The 21,454-nt window shown below is 31.3% G+C and overlaps 1 protein-coding gene and 1 long non-coding RNA gene across 2 annotated transcripts; both read left to right on the forward strand.

The window, feature by feature from the left end:
* The first annotated feature begins 5,901 nt into the window (after positions 1-5,901).
* Positions 5,902-14,434, forward strand: LOC125192609. Its single transcript, XR_007171435.1, has 3 exons — positions 5,902-6,098; positions 10,028-10,085; positions 14,282-14,434. It is a non-coding gene; the product is annotated as an uncharacterized LOC125192609 (long non-coding RNA).
* A 3,419-nt stretch (positions 14,435-17,853) lies between these two features.
* On the forward strand, positions 17,854-19,863 carry LOC125195290 (putative disease resistance protein RGA1). Its single transcript, XM_048093463.1, has 2 exons — positions 17,854-18,371; positions 18,462-19,863. The coding sequence occupies exons 1-2, from the start codon at positions 17,854-17,856 to the stop codon at positions 19,603-19,605; spliced, it is 1,662 nt and encodes a 553-aa protein (XP_047949420.1). The 3' UTR covers positions 19,606-19,863.
* The last annotated feature ends 1,591 nt before the right edge of the window (positions 19,864-21,454 follow it).

The raw sequence follows: 21,454 nt of genomic DNA on the forward strand, positions 1-21,454 counted from the left end.
TTCTTTAATCCTTAAGTCTTTTGAACCATTATTTTGTTGATGAGTCAATAGAACATTAATGTTCGACATGGATTCAATACAAAATAAAATGATCTTATGATCGCGTTTGTTCAAATAAAGGTGTAAGAAAAATAATCACAATAATTGATTACAAGACAAGTAAATTAAATTCAACTAGAAACAAGATAAGTATTTGTTATAAATACTAGAAGTTCTTGTATAGTAAATATAGTATGCACATTAAATTTGTTTTAATGTTCCAAGCCTAGAGTTGACTATTTGATTAGTTATTGTTTTATTTATTTTGTTGTGAAAGTGATAATTAAAATAGTGGGAGCTTTTCTTAATGAATGATTAAATTCTAAGTGTTTAATAAGAGCTTCATAGCTCGTTTTATTAAACTAGGATGAATTTAACTCCAAGCACTATTTAAATTGTTTTAATAGCCTTAAAGAATATTGAGACTGGTATTTTTCTACTTTTAAAAGTGGGAGCTAAATTTGTCTCATAGAATATTCATAAATGGAATTAAGGTAATGTTTGATAGAGTTAAAAGGGTTCACACCCTAGAATGAAAGAAGTGATGAATTGCACACTTTCTAAGACTCTAATAACATTAAAAGACATTTCCAAGTTAGCTATTAAAATTAGAATTGCTTTTGGATTTCCAAAGAAAGTATTTCTAAAGATCACAACAAATGGTTAAATAAATGAACTCTTGGAATTTATGACTATAAAACAAAGAATGCAATCATTCGGTTTTATTTTGTCATAAGGACTAATTTCCAATTAGTCATTGTGATGAGGTAATTATGTTCATACATAAATTTACATCACAAATTATATAGCAAGGTTAATACCAAGTTAAGTTGGTATTGTATAATTAAAGTTTTGGGAATCATATTCGACATGATTAAAACTTTATATATTGCTATAAGTATTCTACTTTAATTAGTAGAAATTCAGAAGGATTAAAATAATGGATTTTGATAGAGGAATATGTATAAGTGCACTTGAGAAAGGCACATAAAATTATTCCACTGGATCAAATGGCCTAGAAATATTTTGATCAAATAATCGTGCTCCTTAGCAAGAATTAAGGTTATAAATTACAAGTATATTTTCGTTTTATGTACTCTAGAAAACTATGTTGGTAGATTCTTTTAAAGAATTATAGTTTTGAGTACATAGTGGCCAAAGCCTGCTTTGAGTATAAGTGGGAGAAAATGTGTGTGAATGTGTAGCACAAGGCCAATAAAGCGGTTGGTATACTCGAAAGCATTCTTTGAGTATAAGTGGGAGATTGTTGGGGTTTGTATACTAAAAGATGCTTCGAGCGTACATGCCTTTGTACAGTCAGCTTGTGCATGTATACGAGAAACGCCACGTCCACTTGTTTACCTATTTATGAGAATAAATAATATAATATAATGGTTTATTATTGAAATATAATAAACAAGTCTAAGGCTTTTTACTAAGAAGGTCAAGTAGGGAAATTCGATGAATCTCCTCATGAGTTTTCCAGTAGGGGACTTGGCCAGATCTAGTAAGAAGAAAAACGTATTCACAACCTAGATAGGCTTTGGCTTATCAATATGTGAGAGTTTAGTATTTTCTAGTCTATGATATTAATATCAATATTGTTTATTCAATCAAACGCCACTTTGACTTATCAATATGTGAGAGTTTGTACGTAACTCAAGTTCATGATATCTTGGGTGGTAGTAATTGAATAACATGAAGGTATTGGAATATTATTTCATAGAATTCGCGTGCCCAGTGTGGTATGATTAAATCCCTAAAAGGGTGATCCCCAATGAGGTGTTTGAAAGAGGAATTTATTATTCAGAAATCTGCGCAGTTGGAATTTATTCCACGAATAATAAATAAAGTTTCAAACTAGAAAAACTTTTTGGAGAATTAATTTAATTCTAGTCACATAGCAGACAAAAGAATTAAATTGACAGATCAAGATAATCTTAAACGCGGGAAATATTATAAAATAAAATGGACCCAAGTTATTTGTAATTTGGTGATTTAAGTGGAATTGCAATATTATTCTTTAGTGGAATAAAATAATATTCCATTGATAATATATTAAATCATGGGTCATTTGATTTAATTAGTTAATTATCTAATGGGTGAGCCCAACACTTAAGTCATTCCATGGATCCCCATCCTAGCCCAACAAGTTCATTATAAATAGTGATGAGATGTGGAAACCCTAGTACATCATATACAAGACAACACACTCCAAAACCCTAACCCTAGCCGCCTAGAAATCGGCGCCTCTCTCTCTCTCCCTCTTGGTCTCGAATTTCGTGCCTAGCACGTGGGAGAATTAGGGTTTTGATTATTGTTCTTGATCTATCCTAATTCATAGGATTAGATCTAGACAATTTCGTGTTTGTATTGGTTTTTCCTAGATCTCTTCAAGACTATTATTGATTATTCAAGATCCGCCCACACGGATGAGTGGTCAAGGACAATGGAATAGGTTTGAAGATTCACGGTCGATAAACCAAGGATCTCCGGGTGGTACAGCTAGCAACTTCGATTCTATGATGGATCAAGAAGAGGTAACAATCGAATCTACATCAAATTGCATGATTATGTGTTTATTTGATGTTATATCTATAGATCTATGTTTATTGCATGAAATTGGAGTCGAATGCATAATCACCTAAATAGATCTGTTAAGGACCTGTTTGTTTTCCGTGTCTTCCGCTGCGGTAGCCCCAACAGACCTACTATCATTTATGGTAAAAGTGAAACATGACTCTAACTGTGGGACAGATTAAAATGACAAAATTTGACTCTTATTATGAGACGGAGGGAGTATATAATTTTATAGAAGTAAATATTTTAACATTATCATTTAAGGAAAAAGTCATTGATTAAACATATGACTTAATTATGGTAGTATTAATACACTGCACAATTAAACTACAGTACTATATTTAATTGTAAAATAATATTATAATTTAATATAATACTGTATGTTTTCAAATAGTTTTATTTGATTATTTTAGAGTATCTAATTCATTTATCTGTCTTTTGTGTTACTATCCTATAGTTTCATTTTTTTTTCCTTAAATTCTCTAAAACAAATCAACACAGGATATCAATGAAGTAACAATAAAATCATTTATCTCAATATAAAAAAATAATTAAGCAATTTATACATTTTAAAATGTGACTTACACAATTTAATAAAATAATATTATCATAATTTTTAAGCATTTTATTTGTACGATATCTTTTGTTTCTTGGTATTTTTCTTTTGTAACTTATTTACTTTTTTTATAATATTACTGTATTAAATATCTGAAAATAAATATATTCCGTTTGCATGTTCTTTTGAGTAAAAGTACACAAGGAAATCAACTTAATAATCATTAATTGGTTTGATCATAATTTTAAGCTACTAAGTTTATATACATGTCGTTTTTATAATTTGCAATATTTAGAACTATTTAATAATAAAATATTTGAATGTGAATCACTAATACTCCATTCGTCCAATAAAAATATGTATATTTGAAATGACACAGAAATTAATGCTCATTAGGTAAAGTAAGAGACAAGAGAAAAAATCTAGTTAAAACTTAAAATAGTGTTAGTGGTCAGACACACATTATTATAAGTGTTTAATGAATTGTAATGGTGCGTCATAGTGAAACAAGTTGTAGTATATAAATTGATATATAATATATATGGGCAATAAGTTGGGGACAATTTTCCATAAATGACAATGCACATATTTTTATGAGACGAGGGAGTATTATTTAAATTTATTTTTTACTATTTTATTTTATATTAAATTTAATTTTGTTTCATTATTTTTGAGTCAGTATGGAGCATACAAGAAAAATCAAATTAATGAATATTCATTAGTTGAAGGATAGTAGTAAGAAATTAAGTATATGTACACATTGTCATTTTCAAAATTTATTATTTCTAAAATTATTCGATAATATAATAATTGAATGTGAAAGATTAATATCGTTTTAATTTATTTTTTAAAATTCAAAGTATCATATTTAATTTCATTGTATGGTTTTTTTGTCATCATATAGAGTACAAGAAAAATCAACTTAAGAGCACCTGCAGCGGTGCTCTTATGCAAGAGCACCCGCTGTGCCGATGGCACGGCAAGAGCCGTGCTCACCGTTGTGCTCTTGCCGACGGCACGGCCCTGCTCTTAGCTAAGAGCATCGTCGTGCCGACGGCAAGAGCACGGGCAATGGCATGCTCTGATTGGCTGTTGGTTTATCATTTTTTTTTTGTTTTTTAATTCAAAAAAATCTGAAAATTCAGATTTAATAAAAAAAATATTTTTTCACTTCCCTATAAAATTACCAATTTTTTCCACACTTTTAATTTATTTTTCAGTATTTTTATCTCGAAATTCACACTTTCATCTATAAATACCTTCATTTCAACACAAAAAATCACACTATACCAAAAAACTCTCTCAACCTCAATTTTTAGGATTTTAATTATGTAAATTTTAATTTTTAGGATTTTAATTATGTAATTTTTTGTTTTTTAGTAATTTGTAATAGTATTTCAGTTATTTTTAATGCATTTTAATATTGTGGAAATGTTTTAAATAATGGAAGTATTTAAATTGAATAATAGATTGGTGGGACCCTTGAGCATGCTCTTGCGGAAGAGCATGTGTTGTACTCTTGCGGAAGAGCATAGAGAAAAAAAATAAAAGTGGGTTTGGGTCCACATCCATGCTCTTTGACAAGAACGTGGATGTGGATGCTCTATCATCAGCTAGGATGATGACGTTACTAATTAAGCAAGCATAGAATATGGAGTAAATAGTTGTTTATATAATTTACTTTATCTATCCAGAATTAGGAGTCCACCGAGTTCAACACAAGTTTTAACAAATATTTCATACAGAAAAGTGCGTGGAAAAAGATTCTTCACTTATAATAACATGTGAAAATAATGAGTTAGTGGAATATAAGATACACTAAATATTTATAGTGAAGTGAATCGAGAATCCTAATTACAGATGGGCCAAAATATAAATCAGAACTTCTAATAGCATACAAAGTGTAATTTTAAAAAATTAATACTTAATAATAAAATATTTAGATGTTAATGACTTGTTGTTTCAATTTAATTTTAACTACATATCGAATTTATTTTGGTTTCGTAAATTTAGAGTTAATATGTAAAGTGTATAAAAAAATGATTTAATGTTTAAGTTCGATTGGATGATATTCCATTTAAAATGAATTATATATGCATGAAGTCATTTTATAATTATAATTTTAAAATTATTTAATATTATATTTGTCCTATTCAGAGTAATACTTCATACTTTTTAGTTTGTCCCATAAAAGATTTCACATTTTCTTTTTCATTATAATATAAAAATATATTTTCTCTCTCTACTCAACACATAAAATAAAATCTCATAAAATTTCGTGTCATTCCGTAAGTGTGACATTTTTTGTGGGACGAAGGGAGTACATTATTTTGGGATAACTGAATCTAAATGACCCAATTTTTTTAAAAATGAAAACATTACTCTATGTTCTTTTTCTCTCGTACTTTTTTCATCTCCATTTAACTTGCAAAATAAAATTATATAAAATTTTGAGTAAAGAATGCTTAATTTAGAGCGAGACTGGGAGTAATGAAATAGTTCTATGTGCTAAAGTACTTCAAATATAGTTAAGTATTTGGTCAAAGACCTCTGATGGAGTATTATTTTATTATGCAAATTAACTTTTCAAGAAAGGGTATGGACGGCTCGGAGTTTAGTTATTTTATGAGGTGTTGAGTTCGAGCCATGTTGACATGAGCTGTAATTTCTTCCTTTATATAGAAATTTATTTAAAAATAAATTAATAAAAATAAAAAAAAAAGTTAAAAGAAAAAGAAAAGAAAAAACACAGAATGAATGGTGACAAAGACCAAAGCAATTTAAGTCGTCGACCAACCAAGGTCCAAAATGAGAGCAGATTCAGATCTAGATCTAGAGAACTGATCACTCACTCACAAATTTGTTAGCACTCCTTCAATTCCATTGGCGCATCACTATATCCTGCTTCATTTCTACCTTTCCCGTAAGTATTTATTTAAGAAAATATCTGGATAGTTCGCAACTTATCATGCTTTAAATTTTTTGAATGTTGTCAACTTTAAGTGTAGCATTTTCCCGAATGTAATGCATCTAATATCACTTTCTAAATCAGTTAAAGATGGTAATGGACCACATTTTAAATATGGAAATATTTTAAAGACATAATGTCTCCAAGCCATAATGCCATAATGGGGATATAATAGTAATTTTCACCATATATTTAGTTTTTGATTATTTTTACATTTTGTATATATACCTTGTTGCCCCTAAACCATTAATAAGGAGTATTAAATGAGGTCATGAATTAGAATACCTTAATCATGAGAAATATATGTTGACAGCATATTTACGTAAAGTTGGGTGAATCTTATGATAATTAAATCTTTCAGAAATTTATAAAAAAAAGTATATTAAATACGTAAAAATTTTCTAATGTGTAAGAATGAATAGTATGAAAAAGTTTAATAATTTCACTATTATACAAATATAAAATTTATGGAGTACTACTTTTTCTTTTGGTCAAGTTTATTTTGGTTAATATCAATATTATTTTTATTTATAAAAATGTATTCTCAATTTTTTTTCCTCTCCTACTTTATCTATTAATATTTAGATGTCAAAGCTCATAAAAAAACAGATTTTTTTAACTAATTTGTTTAATACAAAAGCTATAAAGTTAATAATTTATTTTTCTTTCTAAAGTATCAAAGTTCTTAGGTCAATTTAGGTATAGCATGGAAGAAGTTGAATTTTTATATATGCAATAATACTAATTGAGTTTACGGTTTGATTTTGTTTTAATTTAAATTATTTTCCTTTCAAAATATTAATTTCTATAAATTCTTAAATTTTGGAATAGTATGGTCACTTTAATAAAAATAATCTCATATTCTTAACTTATATATTTATTATTTAAGACTATATATCTAATACTTTCTCTTTTTATTTTTAGAATATTACAGCTTTTAACTCAATCCGTATATCATGCAATAAATTAAAATTTAATACTTCTAATTATCAATTTCTAATATTTTGATTCTTCACTTTCTAATATTAATTATTTAAATTCTTGATCTTTGAAACATTACATCGAATCTTATAAAAAATACTAATTATATATTTTAAACTCACCTATTTTATACACTAAAACTATAAAATTAATATGTTCTCTTTTTCTTTCTAAGATATTAGAGTTCCTATCTTAGTTCATTATAACATGCAACATATTAAAATATTAGTATTATATTGTAAATAAAAACTGTTAATTTACTGTTTTGATTTTTAGGATTTCATAGTTTTTAATTTAATTCTTCACTTTCCAAAATTCTAATTTCTTTAAGTTCTTATTTTAGTACGTTACATTAAACTTCGTTCCAAAAAATAATCACTTTCTCATAACTCATGTATTTTATATCTTAAAGCTATATTGCAACTATTTTATTTGTTTCTTGTAAAATATTATAATTCTTAGCTCAATTCACTATAACATGCTACAAATTAAAATTTGATATATGATGAGTAGTTTATGAATACTGATGGGGTATATATACTGTTGATTTATGAGTTTTAGACAAAAATTTAATTTATTTATTTTTAATTCTTGGAATGTTATAGTCGAACCACGTTTAAAGTATTTACATGTTCTTAACCCATCTATTTAACATTTTAAAGCTATATAATTAATATTTTTTTAATCTAATTGTAAAATATTAGAGTTCCTAGCTCAATTTACTATGTTATCTAACAAATTAAAATTTGATATTATATGATAATAGTAAATATGTTTAAGGTTTAATTTTAAGAATTTTATAATTTTAATTTGATTTTTTTACTTGAAAAAATTTTGATTTCTTTCATTTCTGAATTTTTGGAACATTATGTTGAACATCGATTACAAAATAATAACATGGTTTTTGACTCATCTGTTTAATAATACTCTAGTTAAAAAGATTTTATAATTATTCACTATATTATGGAATATATAATATATTAAAGCAAATTGAGTTTACAGTTTTAATTTTAAGAATTTTTTAATTTTAATTTTAATTTTAATTCTTATTTTCTAAAGTTTTAATTCTTATGTTTGTGAAGTTTAATGGAAACAATTTAAAATAATATTTAAAAAATTGTGTTTTAGGAGAAAGTTGCACAAAGAAACTAACTTTAAAATTAAAATTAGTTGATGTTTGTTTATTGAAAATTAAGAAATGAATTTAGTATTCCTAACTCAAAACTAAAAATTAACATTACAATTTTCAAAACAAAATTTTTAAATAAAAGAAGACGTTTTGCACTTTTGCTTTCATAATCTAAAAAAATCACTTTATCTATACTTAGATTAAATATATAAACATGATGCTAGTTATTACTATTTACTAACTTTTATTTTAATATCAGATCTTATAATCGGATTAATTTTTTTAAATCTATCTTAGTAATTTATAAATACAAATCTTGTTCAATATTCAAAGAAGTGAATATGTATAATGAGTAGTATTCAATGGTATAAATCTATCTTTAAATAGCACTCTAAGGATAAATTAGTCAAAGGAAAATGTTTTAGAGACATAATGTCTCCAAGCCATAATGTCATAACGAGGGTTAAATAGTAATATTATATTATATTTTATTTTTAATAAAATTTGCAATTTATAAAGGTTCTTTTTTGCCCCTACATCTAGAAAATGGAAAATTTGAATAAGGGGTATTAATTACGTATGATATAAATAAGATGACTTCATTATGGGAACTATATATATGGAAGATATGGATTAATATTCCAATACATTCCTATATAAGTTCGAAGATTATTTGTATAAGGGAATAATTTTTATACATAGTTGATTTATTTATTTTTTTAATTTGCTGGAAAAATAAATTAATGAATGTATAAGTAAAAGTTTATCAATTTTTAGCTATTTTCCATTAATATGAAAAAATAATAAAACAAATAATTTTAAAATATTAAAAAATCAAATGCTTTAATAATTTTACAAAAAATATAAATTTAATATTTTCCTTTTTGGACATATTAATTTTGGTCCGTCCACTGCAATTAGTACCCTTTTTATTTGCGGAAATTTGTTCACACTTTTGATTTATTGGTATAAATTAAGTTTGTGATTTTGATTTTAGGAATTTCATAGATTTTATTGTAATTCTTTACAATCCCAAATTTAATTTCATTTAATTCTTCATTTTTGAAACGCTATAGTCATATCTTAATAAAAAAAATATAATCATATGTTATTAACTCATTTATTATTTACTATTTTTAAAATTAAAAAAATTGAGTTATTATAACCATAATATTCAACTTCAAAGTCATACATATAAAATTAAAATAGTTACTTATTTTATAGCACAATTAAGAAAACAAGTCATATTATGTAAAACTAACAATATTATAATCACAAAATAAAAAATAAAATACAAAATACGGAGTATATCTTATATAAAAATTAAAATACAAACTAACTAATGGTATATAAAAAGTATAAAAAATAGAAAGATAATCTACAAAGCACATTACAAATATAATTAAGATATAAAAATAATATAGTAATAAAATATACTAGCTTCCTAATACTACTCTTAAGAAAATATAAAAATCTGCCTAATATTTGTAAAAATAATGTCTAATCTAATGCATTAATGAAAACGGAATATTACAATTTAGCTAAAATCAATACGGATATATATACTTTGATTTGGCATGTATAATCCAATTAGGATATATTAGTCCATATTTGAATTAATTTTATGTCAAAGAGACATAGGGGTATTATGGCTTGAAGACATTATATCTCTAAATCACTACTCTTAGTCAAAATAAGAATTATACTTATGGCATAAAGACATTATATCTCTAAATTACTACTCTTTAAATATTTAGTTTTTTATTTTGGCCAGGGTTTCTTTTGTGGATGGAGTCACCAATCACCTCCCTGATTTATTGGCATTTCTAAAGGTAACATATCTTACTACCAACAATTTAATTTTGTTTTAGAATCTTCCACTCAATAACATTCCTTTTGTTAATTTTTAAATCTAGATCGGATATACTGTTTCGATAGTGTAAAGTTACACATAAAAGTTACACCATCAGCATTTTTTCAAATTTTCACGTCAGTTAGAAATGACTTTGTTTAGCAGAGTTTTTTTATGCCGAAAAAGTGAGTCCGTTGTACATTTTGAAAAGAAAAAAGAGCAAACTTTAAGGGCACGTTTGTTTAAGGGCACGTTTGTTTGGCTGGAAAGTAAAGTTATTAAGGAAAATGATTATCGGGATTATAATTTCTAGGATTGTGATTTCTAGGATTATGATTTCTGATATTTATGATTCCTTGGAAAATGATTACAGAGAATATGATTGATGAGAAATATTATTCTTGCGTTTGGAAACATGGTAGGATTTTAAGACTATAGTATTCAAATTTTGAACTAAAAATTTATGAAATTTAACAATGACTAATTCATATACACAATGAAACTAAAATATCATACTTAACAAAACAAAGACGATCAGTTGTATACTTGTATTGTGATTTTATGTATTGAAACATGTGAATCTTTGGATGATTAAAACTAATTTAAAGATTGTGATCAATTTTAATTCTTTAGATTATCTTCGCCAGACTAAGAAAGAGATGGAGGAAATAAAATATGTTCCAAAGAAAGAAAGAAAGAGGCGACAGATTTTAGAGAGTGAAAGGGGAAGGCGATAGATAAGAGAGAGAGAGAGAGGGAGAGATAGAGAGAGATTTAAGAGAGAGTGGCGATTTGAGTGAGAGGTAGGTGAGATGTTTGAGGAGTGGAAGATTACCGTTTCTCTAGGAAAAAGAATAATTGGGTTTAGAAGAGGAAAAAGAATCCACACAAATTAGTACGTAACTTTCCCTAAATTTAGGAATCAGTTTCCTTTCCTTATTTTCATATAATTTCACCAAACATTGAAATTTAATAATTGGGAATCATATTACTTTCTACATTTTCATCAAACACTGGAATTTAATAATTGGGAATCAGATTACTTTCCTAGTACACAATCCATGTCAAACAAACATGGCCTAAAAGAATTTATTTTTCGAAATCTCAACTCCAAACACGGGCTAAAACCATAAGGCTCCGTTTGGTACAAGGAAATGGTACACATAATTAGAATTGATATTGCAATTGGAATTGGAACTAGAAGAAATTCAATTCAATTCCACTTCTTATGTTTGGTAAATCAAAAGAATTGATATGAAATTGAATGTTCATATACACTGCACGCACACTTAGGGCTAGGGGTATATGTCGATAAATTGTTATATGTTTAACTTGTTAACCCAGTTGGTCAGGAACTGCGTCTTTTTTCTAAGTGGCCCGAGTTTGATTCCCTTTGTAACAGTTTTCCTCTTTTATTTTGTCTACTTTGTATTTATACAATTTTCCCCCTCTTCTTTCTGTATATGCAACTTTTTTTATTCTATTTATGTTTATGTAGTATAATGTGTATATTTTATTTTTTTCACTTTCAATATTTTAGAACATAATTTCTATTTGTTCTGTTTTGTACCACTAATTATACTAATTTAATTCTTTGTCATTTTATAATCATAATAAAAAAGATTAAAAAATAATTATTGTATTCTATTTGTTATAAATTATATTTTCATTAATATTTTCTATGGTGGCATTTAAACATCATAAAAAAATTATTTCCATCCGTTATACTTATGCAAAAACTAAAAATATCAAATAATCGAGCTTCCGACGGCATGAACATCGAAAAAATCCTATAACTATTAATAGTAATTTGGGCCCCCATCGTAAAACTTCTAGCTTCGCCACTGCACTCACTATACACAAAATACATACTCACACACACTTTACACAAAATACACACACTACACACACTTCACATGCTATACACACATTGCATACACATTATACACAAAATACATACACTTCACACACTTCACATGCTATACACACATTATACACAAAATACACACTCCATATTAAGGCTGACAATTTTTGGCACGACACGAATCCGCATGAAATTAATGGGTATGTGTCAAAGCTTATTGGGTTCGTGTCCTTATCGTGTCGACAAGTTAACGACACGAAAACTCGTGTCATGTTCGTGTTACACGTTAATAAATAATATTAACATATTATAATATTATTATTTTATTATTTATTTTAAAATTTTAAAATTTTATAATTAAAATTTAAAATTTAATATTAGAAATAATATTAATATATAATAATATTTTTATTATAGTGTCATTATTGTGTTGTGTCATATATGTGTTGTTATCGTATCGTGTTGACCCGAAGTGGTTCGTGTCGTTAATGAGTTCGTGTCGTGTTCGTGTCTGAGGGTAGCGGGTCGTGTTCGTTTTCGTGTATGGAGTTTTCTTAACGGATCGTGTTAGTGTTTGTTGTTATCGTGTCGTGTCGTGTCGTTATCGTGTCGACACGATAACGACACAACACACATGATTTGCCACCCCTACTCCACACTATACACAAAATACACACACTACACACATTTTACAAAAAAATACACACACTACACATAATACATACACTATAACAAAATACACACATTGCACACAAATTCATGCACTATACAAAATAACACACTCCGTACATTGCACACTATACACTAAATACATTGCACACACATAACACATGAAATACACACACTTACAAATTTTATACAAAATACACGCTTCACACAAACTAAAATTTCAAATTTGATTTTGTTTTACAATTTTTTGGTTTGATTTAGTTTAAACTTTTGAAAAATTTCTGTTTATCGATTCGGTTCGGTTCAGATCCAAAAAAGCTCTAAAATCTAAAAAAAAATTAAAAAATAGAATGCTTGAAATGTGATTAGTGTGTGAAATGTATGTAGTGCATGAAATGTGTGTAGTGCGTGAAGTGTATAAAATGTGTTTAGTGTGTAAATTGTGTGTAGTGTGTGCCGTGTGTATAGTGCATGAAATGTCTATAGTGTGTGAAGTGTGTGAAATATGTGTACTGTGTGAATGTGCATAGTCTGAGAAGTGTGTGCAGTGTATGTAGTGTGTGAAGTGTGTGTTGTAGATATATAGTGAAATTTTATGACTATTTGGAATTCCAATTTTCTACTTTTGGTATGAAATTCAAATTATTGAATTGAAAGATTTGGAATTCAATTCCAAATCCAAATATTTTTATGATACCAAACATTTAATTAAAAATTGAAGGCTCCAATTCCAATTCTACGTCTCTAATTCTATGTTACCAAACATAGCCTAAAAGAATTTATTTTCTACAAATTGAAAAATTGATACGAAATTCTTGAAATGAGCTCATTTGGAATTCCATGGCGGGGCCCTTTTTGTTGAATCTGCTTTATGGAGTTCCGCATTTGCTAAATGCGGAGTTAATTACACATTTTCAATGTCAATGCAAAACTCTATTGACATATTCGATAAATCGTATTGATATTTTTTATACACTATATTGACATTTTGATCTAAAACTCTAATTATGGTAGTTTTTTTTTATTTTTCTAAATTCTAATAAATAATAAAACTAAATTATATATGACAATTTATAGAACACTACATCTCTATAAATCTTATGATTTTAAATTAGTTGTAGTTAACAATTAAAAATTGAGTTAATAATTGAACATCTCCTGGAATACTCCATCTGTTAAAATCTCTACTCAAATTTTTGGCATCTGTATCATGAACTCAAATCCCATGGGCAATACAGTCATATATATTATTAGTATTAGGTGGCTAATAGTATTTCTTATTGTACCTAGATATGTAAGAATGAAACTAAATATAACAAGATTTGCTGAAAAATCTAATGAAAAGAACACGGTAAGAAAATGTTAAAAATAACAATAAACGTAGCATTATATCAACTTATACCGCCGTAGTGAATGCTACTGCCCTTAATAAGGGAGTTATGCATTTGTTAAATGTGTAACTCCCTAAAGCAGAAGTAAAAAATGGCCTGTTTCAGGCGGTGGTTCCCAAACGAGCGTATTTTAAGAATTTTGATGTAAAATTGGGTCTGCCAAACAAGGCGGTAAAAAGAAGAAATATATGAAAGATGAAAGTTTGGCACCATTTTTGTTTCTAAAATCTGGCTCTGTCACTACACATGCAGGATCACAAAAATGGAACTAGAAGCCGCTGCCGCCTCCATTAATGTTGCAATTGAAAACGTGATCAACTTCGGGACAAAGATTCAACCAAGCAGTGGTATTTACAAGAATGTGGAAACGCTGATGAGGAGTCTGAAAATGTCCAACTGTCCTTGTGCAATAAAGAGGCTTTCAACACTACCGGTTTCAAACAGTGGCTGAAGAAGCTTGGACCTGTCATTCTCTCTCCAAAGAAACCAACATTGCCAAACCTTCCACCATCAAGGCTAAGGTACTAACATACTTGCCATCCCCTATTCTGGCCCAAAGAATCAATGAAATCAATGAGAAGCTGGAGTCCATCAACAATGACGGTAAAAATCTTGGACTCAAGGGGAGTCCAGTGGCTGCGCCTAGTCAGCCTCATGCTAGTGGAGAAACTGATTCTTCCCTTTCTGATCATGTTTTCGTTGAAAGAGATGATGATGTACTCGAATTAGCGGACCGGCTCATCACCAACACCACAAATCAAAGAGAGCGGGTGTTCAATATCCTCGCAATTAAGGCGAGGATGGAACGGGGAAAACAATGTTGGCTAGTAAACTCTTCCATCATGAATGCATCAAGACTCGATTTGAACTACGCATTTGGGTGGATCTTGATGATATTTATGAGCCAGACGACCTTTTAACAAAAATCCTTGCAGCATTTACTTCTGATCAAGTTGAGAGTAGGCAGGACATTCTGTAAAGGCTTCAACAAGCTTTCATAGACAAAACTTGTCTTCTTGTTCTTGATGATGTCTGAGATGATGATGCAATGTGGGAAGATTTTCTAAATTCTATGAATGGAGTTATTTCTACTATGGGAAATGCCATTATCATCACTACCAGCGATACCGATGTTTTTGAGAAAATGAAGCCGTTTCACATTCATCGGCTAAAGGTCTTAACAGTTAACGAATGCTGGTCCATAATCAAAACCATAACTTTTGGAAATCAAGATGTGCCATCAGAGTTAGAGAATACTGCAACAAAGATTGCACAAAGATGTATGGCTCTGCCGTTAGTAGCTTATTTAGTTGGAGGAATTCTTCATGGTAAATCTCAAGAGGACTGGGTGTTGACGGCAGAAATAATGCATTCAGAAGATGAGTTGCAACTTATCTTGGAAATATTGAGATTGAGCTATCTGAATTTGTCTACATCATCAGAGAAAATGTGCTTCGCATACTGTTCGATTTTCTCAAAAGGTTACAGAATTGTGAAGCAAGAGCTGATTGAGCTATGGATGGCAGAAGGATTTCTTCAACCAAATGGAGTAGATGACATGGAGTCTGTGGGAGAAAAGTTTTTAAATGTACTTGTAGAAAAGTCAATGCTTCAAATTGCTGACAGAGGTGAAAATGGTCAAGAGGAAAGTTTCATGATGCAACATTTGTTGCATGATCTAGCATGTTCTGTCTCCAACTCTCCTCTTGAAGAAGGCTTGATCCCAGTGCGGTACTCCAACTCTCCTGTTGAAGAAGGGGCGAAAGATTTGCGCACGTAACGTTATTCTAGAAAGGTGAAATTTCTGTTAACATGCTCTCAGACTATCCAAGTCTACGTACTCTTAGACTTACCAGAGTAAAAGATCGGCCCAGTTCAATTAAGAAATTCGTACATTTGAGAATCTTAATATTTCCAAGTAATGGATTTCACAATTGCTAGAGTGGATTGGTGAACTCCATAACTTGCAAACACTAAGAGCCGATACAAAAAGTTTAAAGATATTGCCAAGCACATTAAAGGACATGATTGACTTGAGGCATCTTTATGTTCTCTCGGATGTAAAGTTGCCAGCTGAGATGGGGAGATTAACTAATCTCCGAACACTAAAGCACTTTGTTGTGGGCAAAAACAAGGGCTGTAAAATTGAAGAGTTGAACAGTTTGAACAATCTCAAAGGAGAAGTACATATTTCTAATTTGGACAATGTGTGCAACAAGGAAGAAGCGGAGAAAGCGTGCAATAAATGATGAGAGTGTATTGGAAGGCCTCCAACCTCACACACACCTCCAGAAGTTGGGGATTGTAGGATTCAAAGGCCAAAGATATCCATTATGGACTCAGGAGATGGCTGTACGCGATGGGCCATTTATTAACTTGATACAGATAACACTGGCCGGGTGCTCAGAGTGTGAGCAAATTCCGAGGTTGGAGCACTTGACAAATCTCAAATCTCTTTCTTTGATAGGATTGAAGAAGGTGATTTCCATGAATTCTTCATTCAGTAATGTAGTATCGCTCACCATACGTGATTTACAAGGATTGGGAAGTCTCCCAGACTACTTATTCTCTAAGAATCCAAATCTCTCAAAATTGGAGATTATTGGATGCGCCAACTTGGAAAAGTTACCAGATGAGCTGGACACCCTTAATTGTCTGGAGGAGTTGAATATAATGAAGTGTCAAAATATGAAAGATGATTGGCAAACCAGGTGATGGAGGAGGGCAGTCTTCCAAAGGGATCATCCTCCGTGTGCTAAGGATCGCAGATTGCGGAAAGATGACAGAAATACCACGTCAAATGGTGGAGTCCTGGACACCGTCCCTTGAGATACTGGAATTGTTTGAACTAGGAAGCCTAGAGAATGTAACAATGGTCATGGACTGCCTCGCAAAATCATCTCGTCTTAGAGAACTGAAAATTGGATGTGTTCCTCAATTCATGAATACTTGTAGTGATGAAAATCTCCAAAATTAGCCCAAGACTTATTCTTGTAAAAAGTAACAACACAATTAAAAACTAGTACAAACTAAAAACACTACAACAATAACATAAAAACACATTACATTGAAACTTAAATAAATATTACACTAAAAAAGATAGGTGTTCCATCCCACAAAAAGATAGAACAAAAATAAAATGGACGAGGGGGATCGAAATGGAAGAAATTGAGGAGTGAACAAATGACCTCTTGAAGACCGAAGGACCTCCACCAAAAAGATGATGGCAACCCTTGGCAACTTTCATCCAAGTAACCATTTATATCGACTCACTCGCTAGCTACACGATACTAGGGTATACTTTCGTTCGAGCTCCGCCACTAGAGGTATACTCTTTCGAGCTCCGCCCCTAGGGTATACTCTCATTCAAGCTCCGCCACTAGCTACGTGGTGCTAGTTGTGAATTTACCAAGTGGCTAACCCCGGGCTAACCACAAAGTAACCATAGCCCGACCATGGATTTTTCCAAACATTCATCTCACCCAACATGGGGAAGGACTCTCACAAAGGAGACACTCTTTTTCTAAACTCAACTCTAATCTCTAATCCATTACAAAAGATACAAAAGGCCCTATTTATAGATGTGGGAGATTAGGAGATGAAAAGTCACTCAAAAATAATTCAAAATCCCGCCTTGTTGAAGTCTTCTCGGAGATAAAACGCCCGGCCGGGCGTTTTGGGGCCGTGCCCGGGCGTTTTCACTGTTGTCGGGCGTTTTGCTTATTGGACTGCGCAGCTTTTGTAAAACGACCATAACTTCCTCATCCGAGCTCCGATTGAGGCGTGCAAGGTACTCACGCGAAGCTCTTTCGATGGCAAAGACAATGGTGGTCTTTGACAAGCATTTGGACATCATATGGATAGGAGAACCTTTGCTCGAATCTGACCCCAGTTGCGGCTTGGCTCTTTGTGACCTCTTTCACCTCACTTTCCTTGGTTTAGCGCTACCCGGATTCGTATCATGTAGTGTTGAGAGTTCGGATTTTGGCGGCTTGCAAAAGTTGACTCTAGATGTCAGTGGAGAGACTGGTGATTTTATTGAAGGGAAGCTTAATACCATCTTGGGAGTTTGTTGCAAATCACTTACTCAGTTATGCTTACGGGGAAACGAATTTTGGAAGCAGGTGCCAGAATCAATGCAATATCTCACTGCTCTTTCCAAGCTAGAGTTACAGAATTTTGGGATTGAAGAATTGCCTGAATGGTTTGAAAAACTCTCGCCACTAAGACAGTTATCTCTGTCCAGTTGCAGCAAGTTGAAGCATCTGCTCTCATGGGAGGCATTAGAGTGTCTCACTGAATTACGACGTTTAGATGTTATCGAGGTCGATACCCACACAAAGTAAGTATCAATTTTTTCTTCTTTGCTCATGGAATCAACCCTTTCCCTTTCATCTACTCTGCTCTCATAACATGCATTTCTCTCTCTCAGTGAAATCTTGGAAGGAGATATTTCTTTTGCGGCCAATGAAGTACTTATTAATAGCCTTGTCAACACTTTCAAGCAAGAGTACTCTTCCTATGGAGGTTACAAACAGCTGCGGTCACATTTGGTCACTATGCAGAGTTACTTGAATGGCGTTCTGAAAAACTCCATTTGCGAAGACATTGATGTGCAGATCTGGTTGAGGAATCTTCAAGCCGTGGCTTTCAACGCTGATGATGTTTTAGACGAACTCAACTATCATGCCAATTATAAGGTCCAATCAAGCTTCTCATTCTTTAATGCACGTCAACCAACCAAACAAACACGTCAAGGAATTTCTCAGTCTTTAATGCACGTCAAAGAAATCAATGAGAAATTCGTCGGTATGATCGAGAAGGCAGGTCAGCTTAATGTTCAAAGAAAAACCGTGACACTGACAGGACCTGCTGCTTCAAGTGCTTCCTATAATTCAGTCATCCCCGATCCAATCTTTACTGGAACGAAAGAAGATGTGGAAATACTAGTTAAGAAGCTCGTAACTTGTATCCAGGGAGAAGCTATCTCCATCCTCGCGGTTGTCGGAAAGGGTGGGGTGGGAAAAGAAACGTTAACTAGGGAAGTTTTAAATCATGGAGATATCAAAGCTCGATTTGGATCACATGTGTGGGTTCATGTTTCTGGAATTTCTGATCCAGTTATGCTTTTCAAAACAATCCTTTCGATGTTGACGTCAGATACTAATATTGGTGGAGTTGAGACCGAGGAAGATATCCTCAAGGGGCTTCAGCAAGCTTTGAAGGATACTACTTATATCCTTGTTCTTGATAATGCTCGGTATGAAGATGTTAAAAAATGGAAAAAAGATTTAGATAAGATATCGAAAGTAACTTCTACAAAGGGAAATGCAATCATCATCACTACTAAGAATTCAGAAGTTGCTTCATTTGTGGAACCGTTTTACACTCATAATTTGAATGTCTTATCAGATGAAGATTGTTGGCTCATAATTAAAAAAAAAAAGCTTTTTCCAAATGGAGATGTTGAATCAGGATATGAGCTTGTTGGAACAGAAATTGCAAAAGGATGTCAGGGATTGCCGTTAGCTGCTAATGTAGTTGGTGGAGTGCTTAAAGGTACATCAATGGAATAGTGGAACGTTTTCAAAGAAAGGTGTCTCTCAGATACTGAAAAAGCCAAGAGTATCTCGAATATATTGAAATGGAGTTTCAATCGTTTGCCTTCGTCATCACTCAAGATGTGCTTCGCGTATTACTCAATTTTTCCTAAAGGTTGCAAAATTATGAAGCAGGAGTTGATTGAGTTGTGGATTGCGGAACAGTTTCTTCAACCAAATGGAGGACCAAATGATATGGAGTCTGAGGCCGACACGTTTTCGAATGTACTTGTACACAACTCTTTCCTTCAAGTTGCAGAGAGAGAGATAGATATGGAAATGTTTTGAGTTTTGTGATGCATGATCTTGCAAGTGCTCTTCAGAAGATCTTACGTTCTCCAGATGACACCCATCCGATACTTGTTTCATGGAAAAGATTGCTCAATTGACATCTCAGTAAAAACAATAAAATCTTTGCGTACGTTAATCTTCCATGGTGAAAGTCATGATGCCATGTTCTCGAGTTGCGAATCTCTGCATGCTCTCAGTCTTGACTGTGACAAGATTAAAAAGTTGCCGAGTTCTATTAAGTAGTTGATTCATTTGAGAAATCTTAATGTTCAAGAACAGGAATTGAATATTTGCCGGACTGGATTTCTAAGCTCCGTAACTTGCAAACCTTAAATGCATCTACAGAATCTCTGCGAGAGCTGCCAAGTACGTTGAAGAACTTGATTAGACTACGGCATCTTTATATCTGCCATGGTGTAGAGTTGCCTGCCGAGATAGGGAGATTAACTAATCTGCAAGCACTCAGGTTTAGAGTGGGCAAGCACAAAGGATACAGACTTGAAGAGTTGGGGAGTCTGAATAATCTCAAAAAGCTGTCTATCTATGTAACGCCCCACTTTTTCAAACCCTAATTTTCGGGTTATAAAATTTTTGCATTAAATGCCTTAAATGCTATGATATGTGGATTAATTGATGAGTGATTAATTACATGATGTCTTTGTACCTAATTGTGTATGAGAGTTGAGATTGAGTTGAATAGTCAACTTGTTGAAAATATGACATGGCTATTGAATAGTCAAAGATGTGAAAAATATGACGTGACCGTTGAAAGGTCAATGCGTTGAGAAAAGGAAGAGAAAGTAAAGAGATGATTGATTTGGTGTGAATATTTGATGCGGAGTAATATAATTGTGGGGAATTATTTTCCCAAGGGTTGAGTGAGATTAAATAGGATTTTCATAAATATCCTACCCAATTATTTGAAATATTCGACCATCACTATTATTGGAGAAGGAATCCTATTTTCTTGGATTTAATTATTTGCTTGGGATAATTATCCGAATTAAATCCAAAGTCCAATTATACTTTAATTCCACCTTGGAATTTTCGAAAACTCCACCTTTGATTACCATGAGATTTTCGAAAATCTCATATAATAGGGAAGAAGGAATTGTTTATTATATTATTTGATCCCTTATTTATTCTCTTCCATGAATAAATATAAGTATGCTAGAATATCTTACTCCCTCCGTCCGCGAATAGGAGTCCCGATTGGCCATTTTCATCCGTCCGCCATTAGGAGTCCCGGTTAGACATTTTATCTTGGGAGTATAAAAAATGACCCCACTTTTCCCTTAATTTAGAAGCTGCAATTAATTTTAATCCACTTTGATTGCAAATAATAATATAAATGAGTCTCGCATTCCACTATCACACACTTAAATTATTACACTCAAAGTTTTCTTTAAACCCACACCCAACTCAACTGGGACTCCTATTCGCGGACGGAGGGAGTACCAAATCTTGTCATATCTAAGAAGATATTGACATATCCTAATTAAATTAGGATTTGAATTTAAATTCCTTGTGGGAG

The sequence above is a fragment of the Salvia hispanica genome, chromosome 6, assembly GCF_023119035.1.
Source record: "Salvia hispanica cultivar TCC Black 2014 chromosome 6, UniMelb_Shisp_WGS_1.0, whole genome shotgun sequence".
Lineage (NCBI taxonomy): Eukaryota > Viridiplantae > Streptophyta > Magnoliopsida > Lamiales > Lamiaceae > Salvia > Salvia hispanica.

What these genes read in the sequence shown, in the direction of transcription:
- LOC125195290 (XM_048093463.1), top strand. Translation starts at nt 17,854, where the DNA reads ATGGTGGTCTTTGACAAGCATTTGGACATCATATGGATAGGAGAACCT. An exon ending in GAGGTCGATACCCACACAAA is followed by an intron (nt 18,372 to 18,461) that starts GTAAGTATCAAT and finishes TCTCTCTCTCAG; the next exon opens with TGAAATCTTGGAAGGAGATA.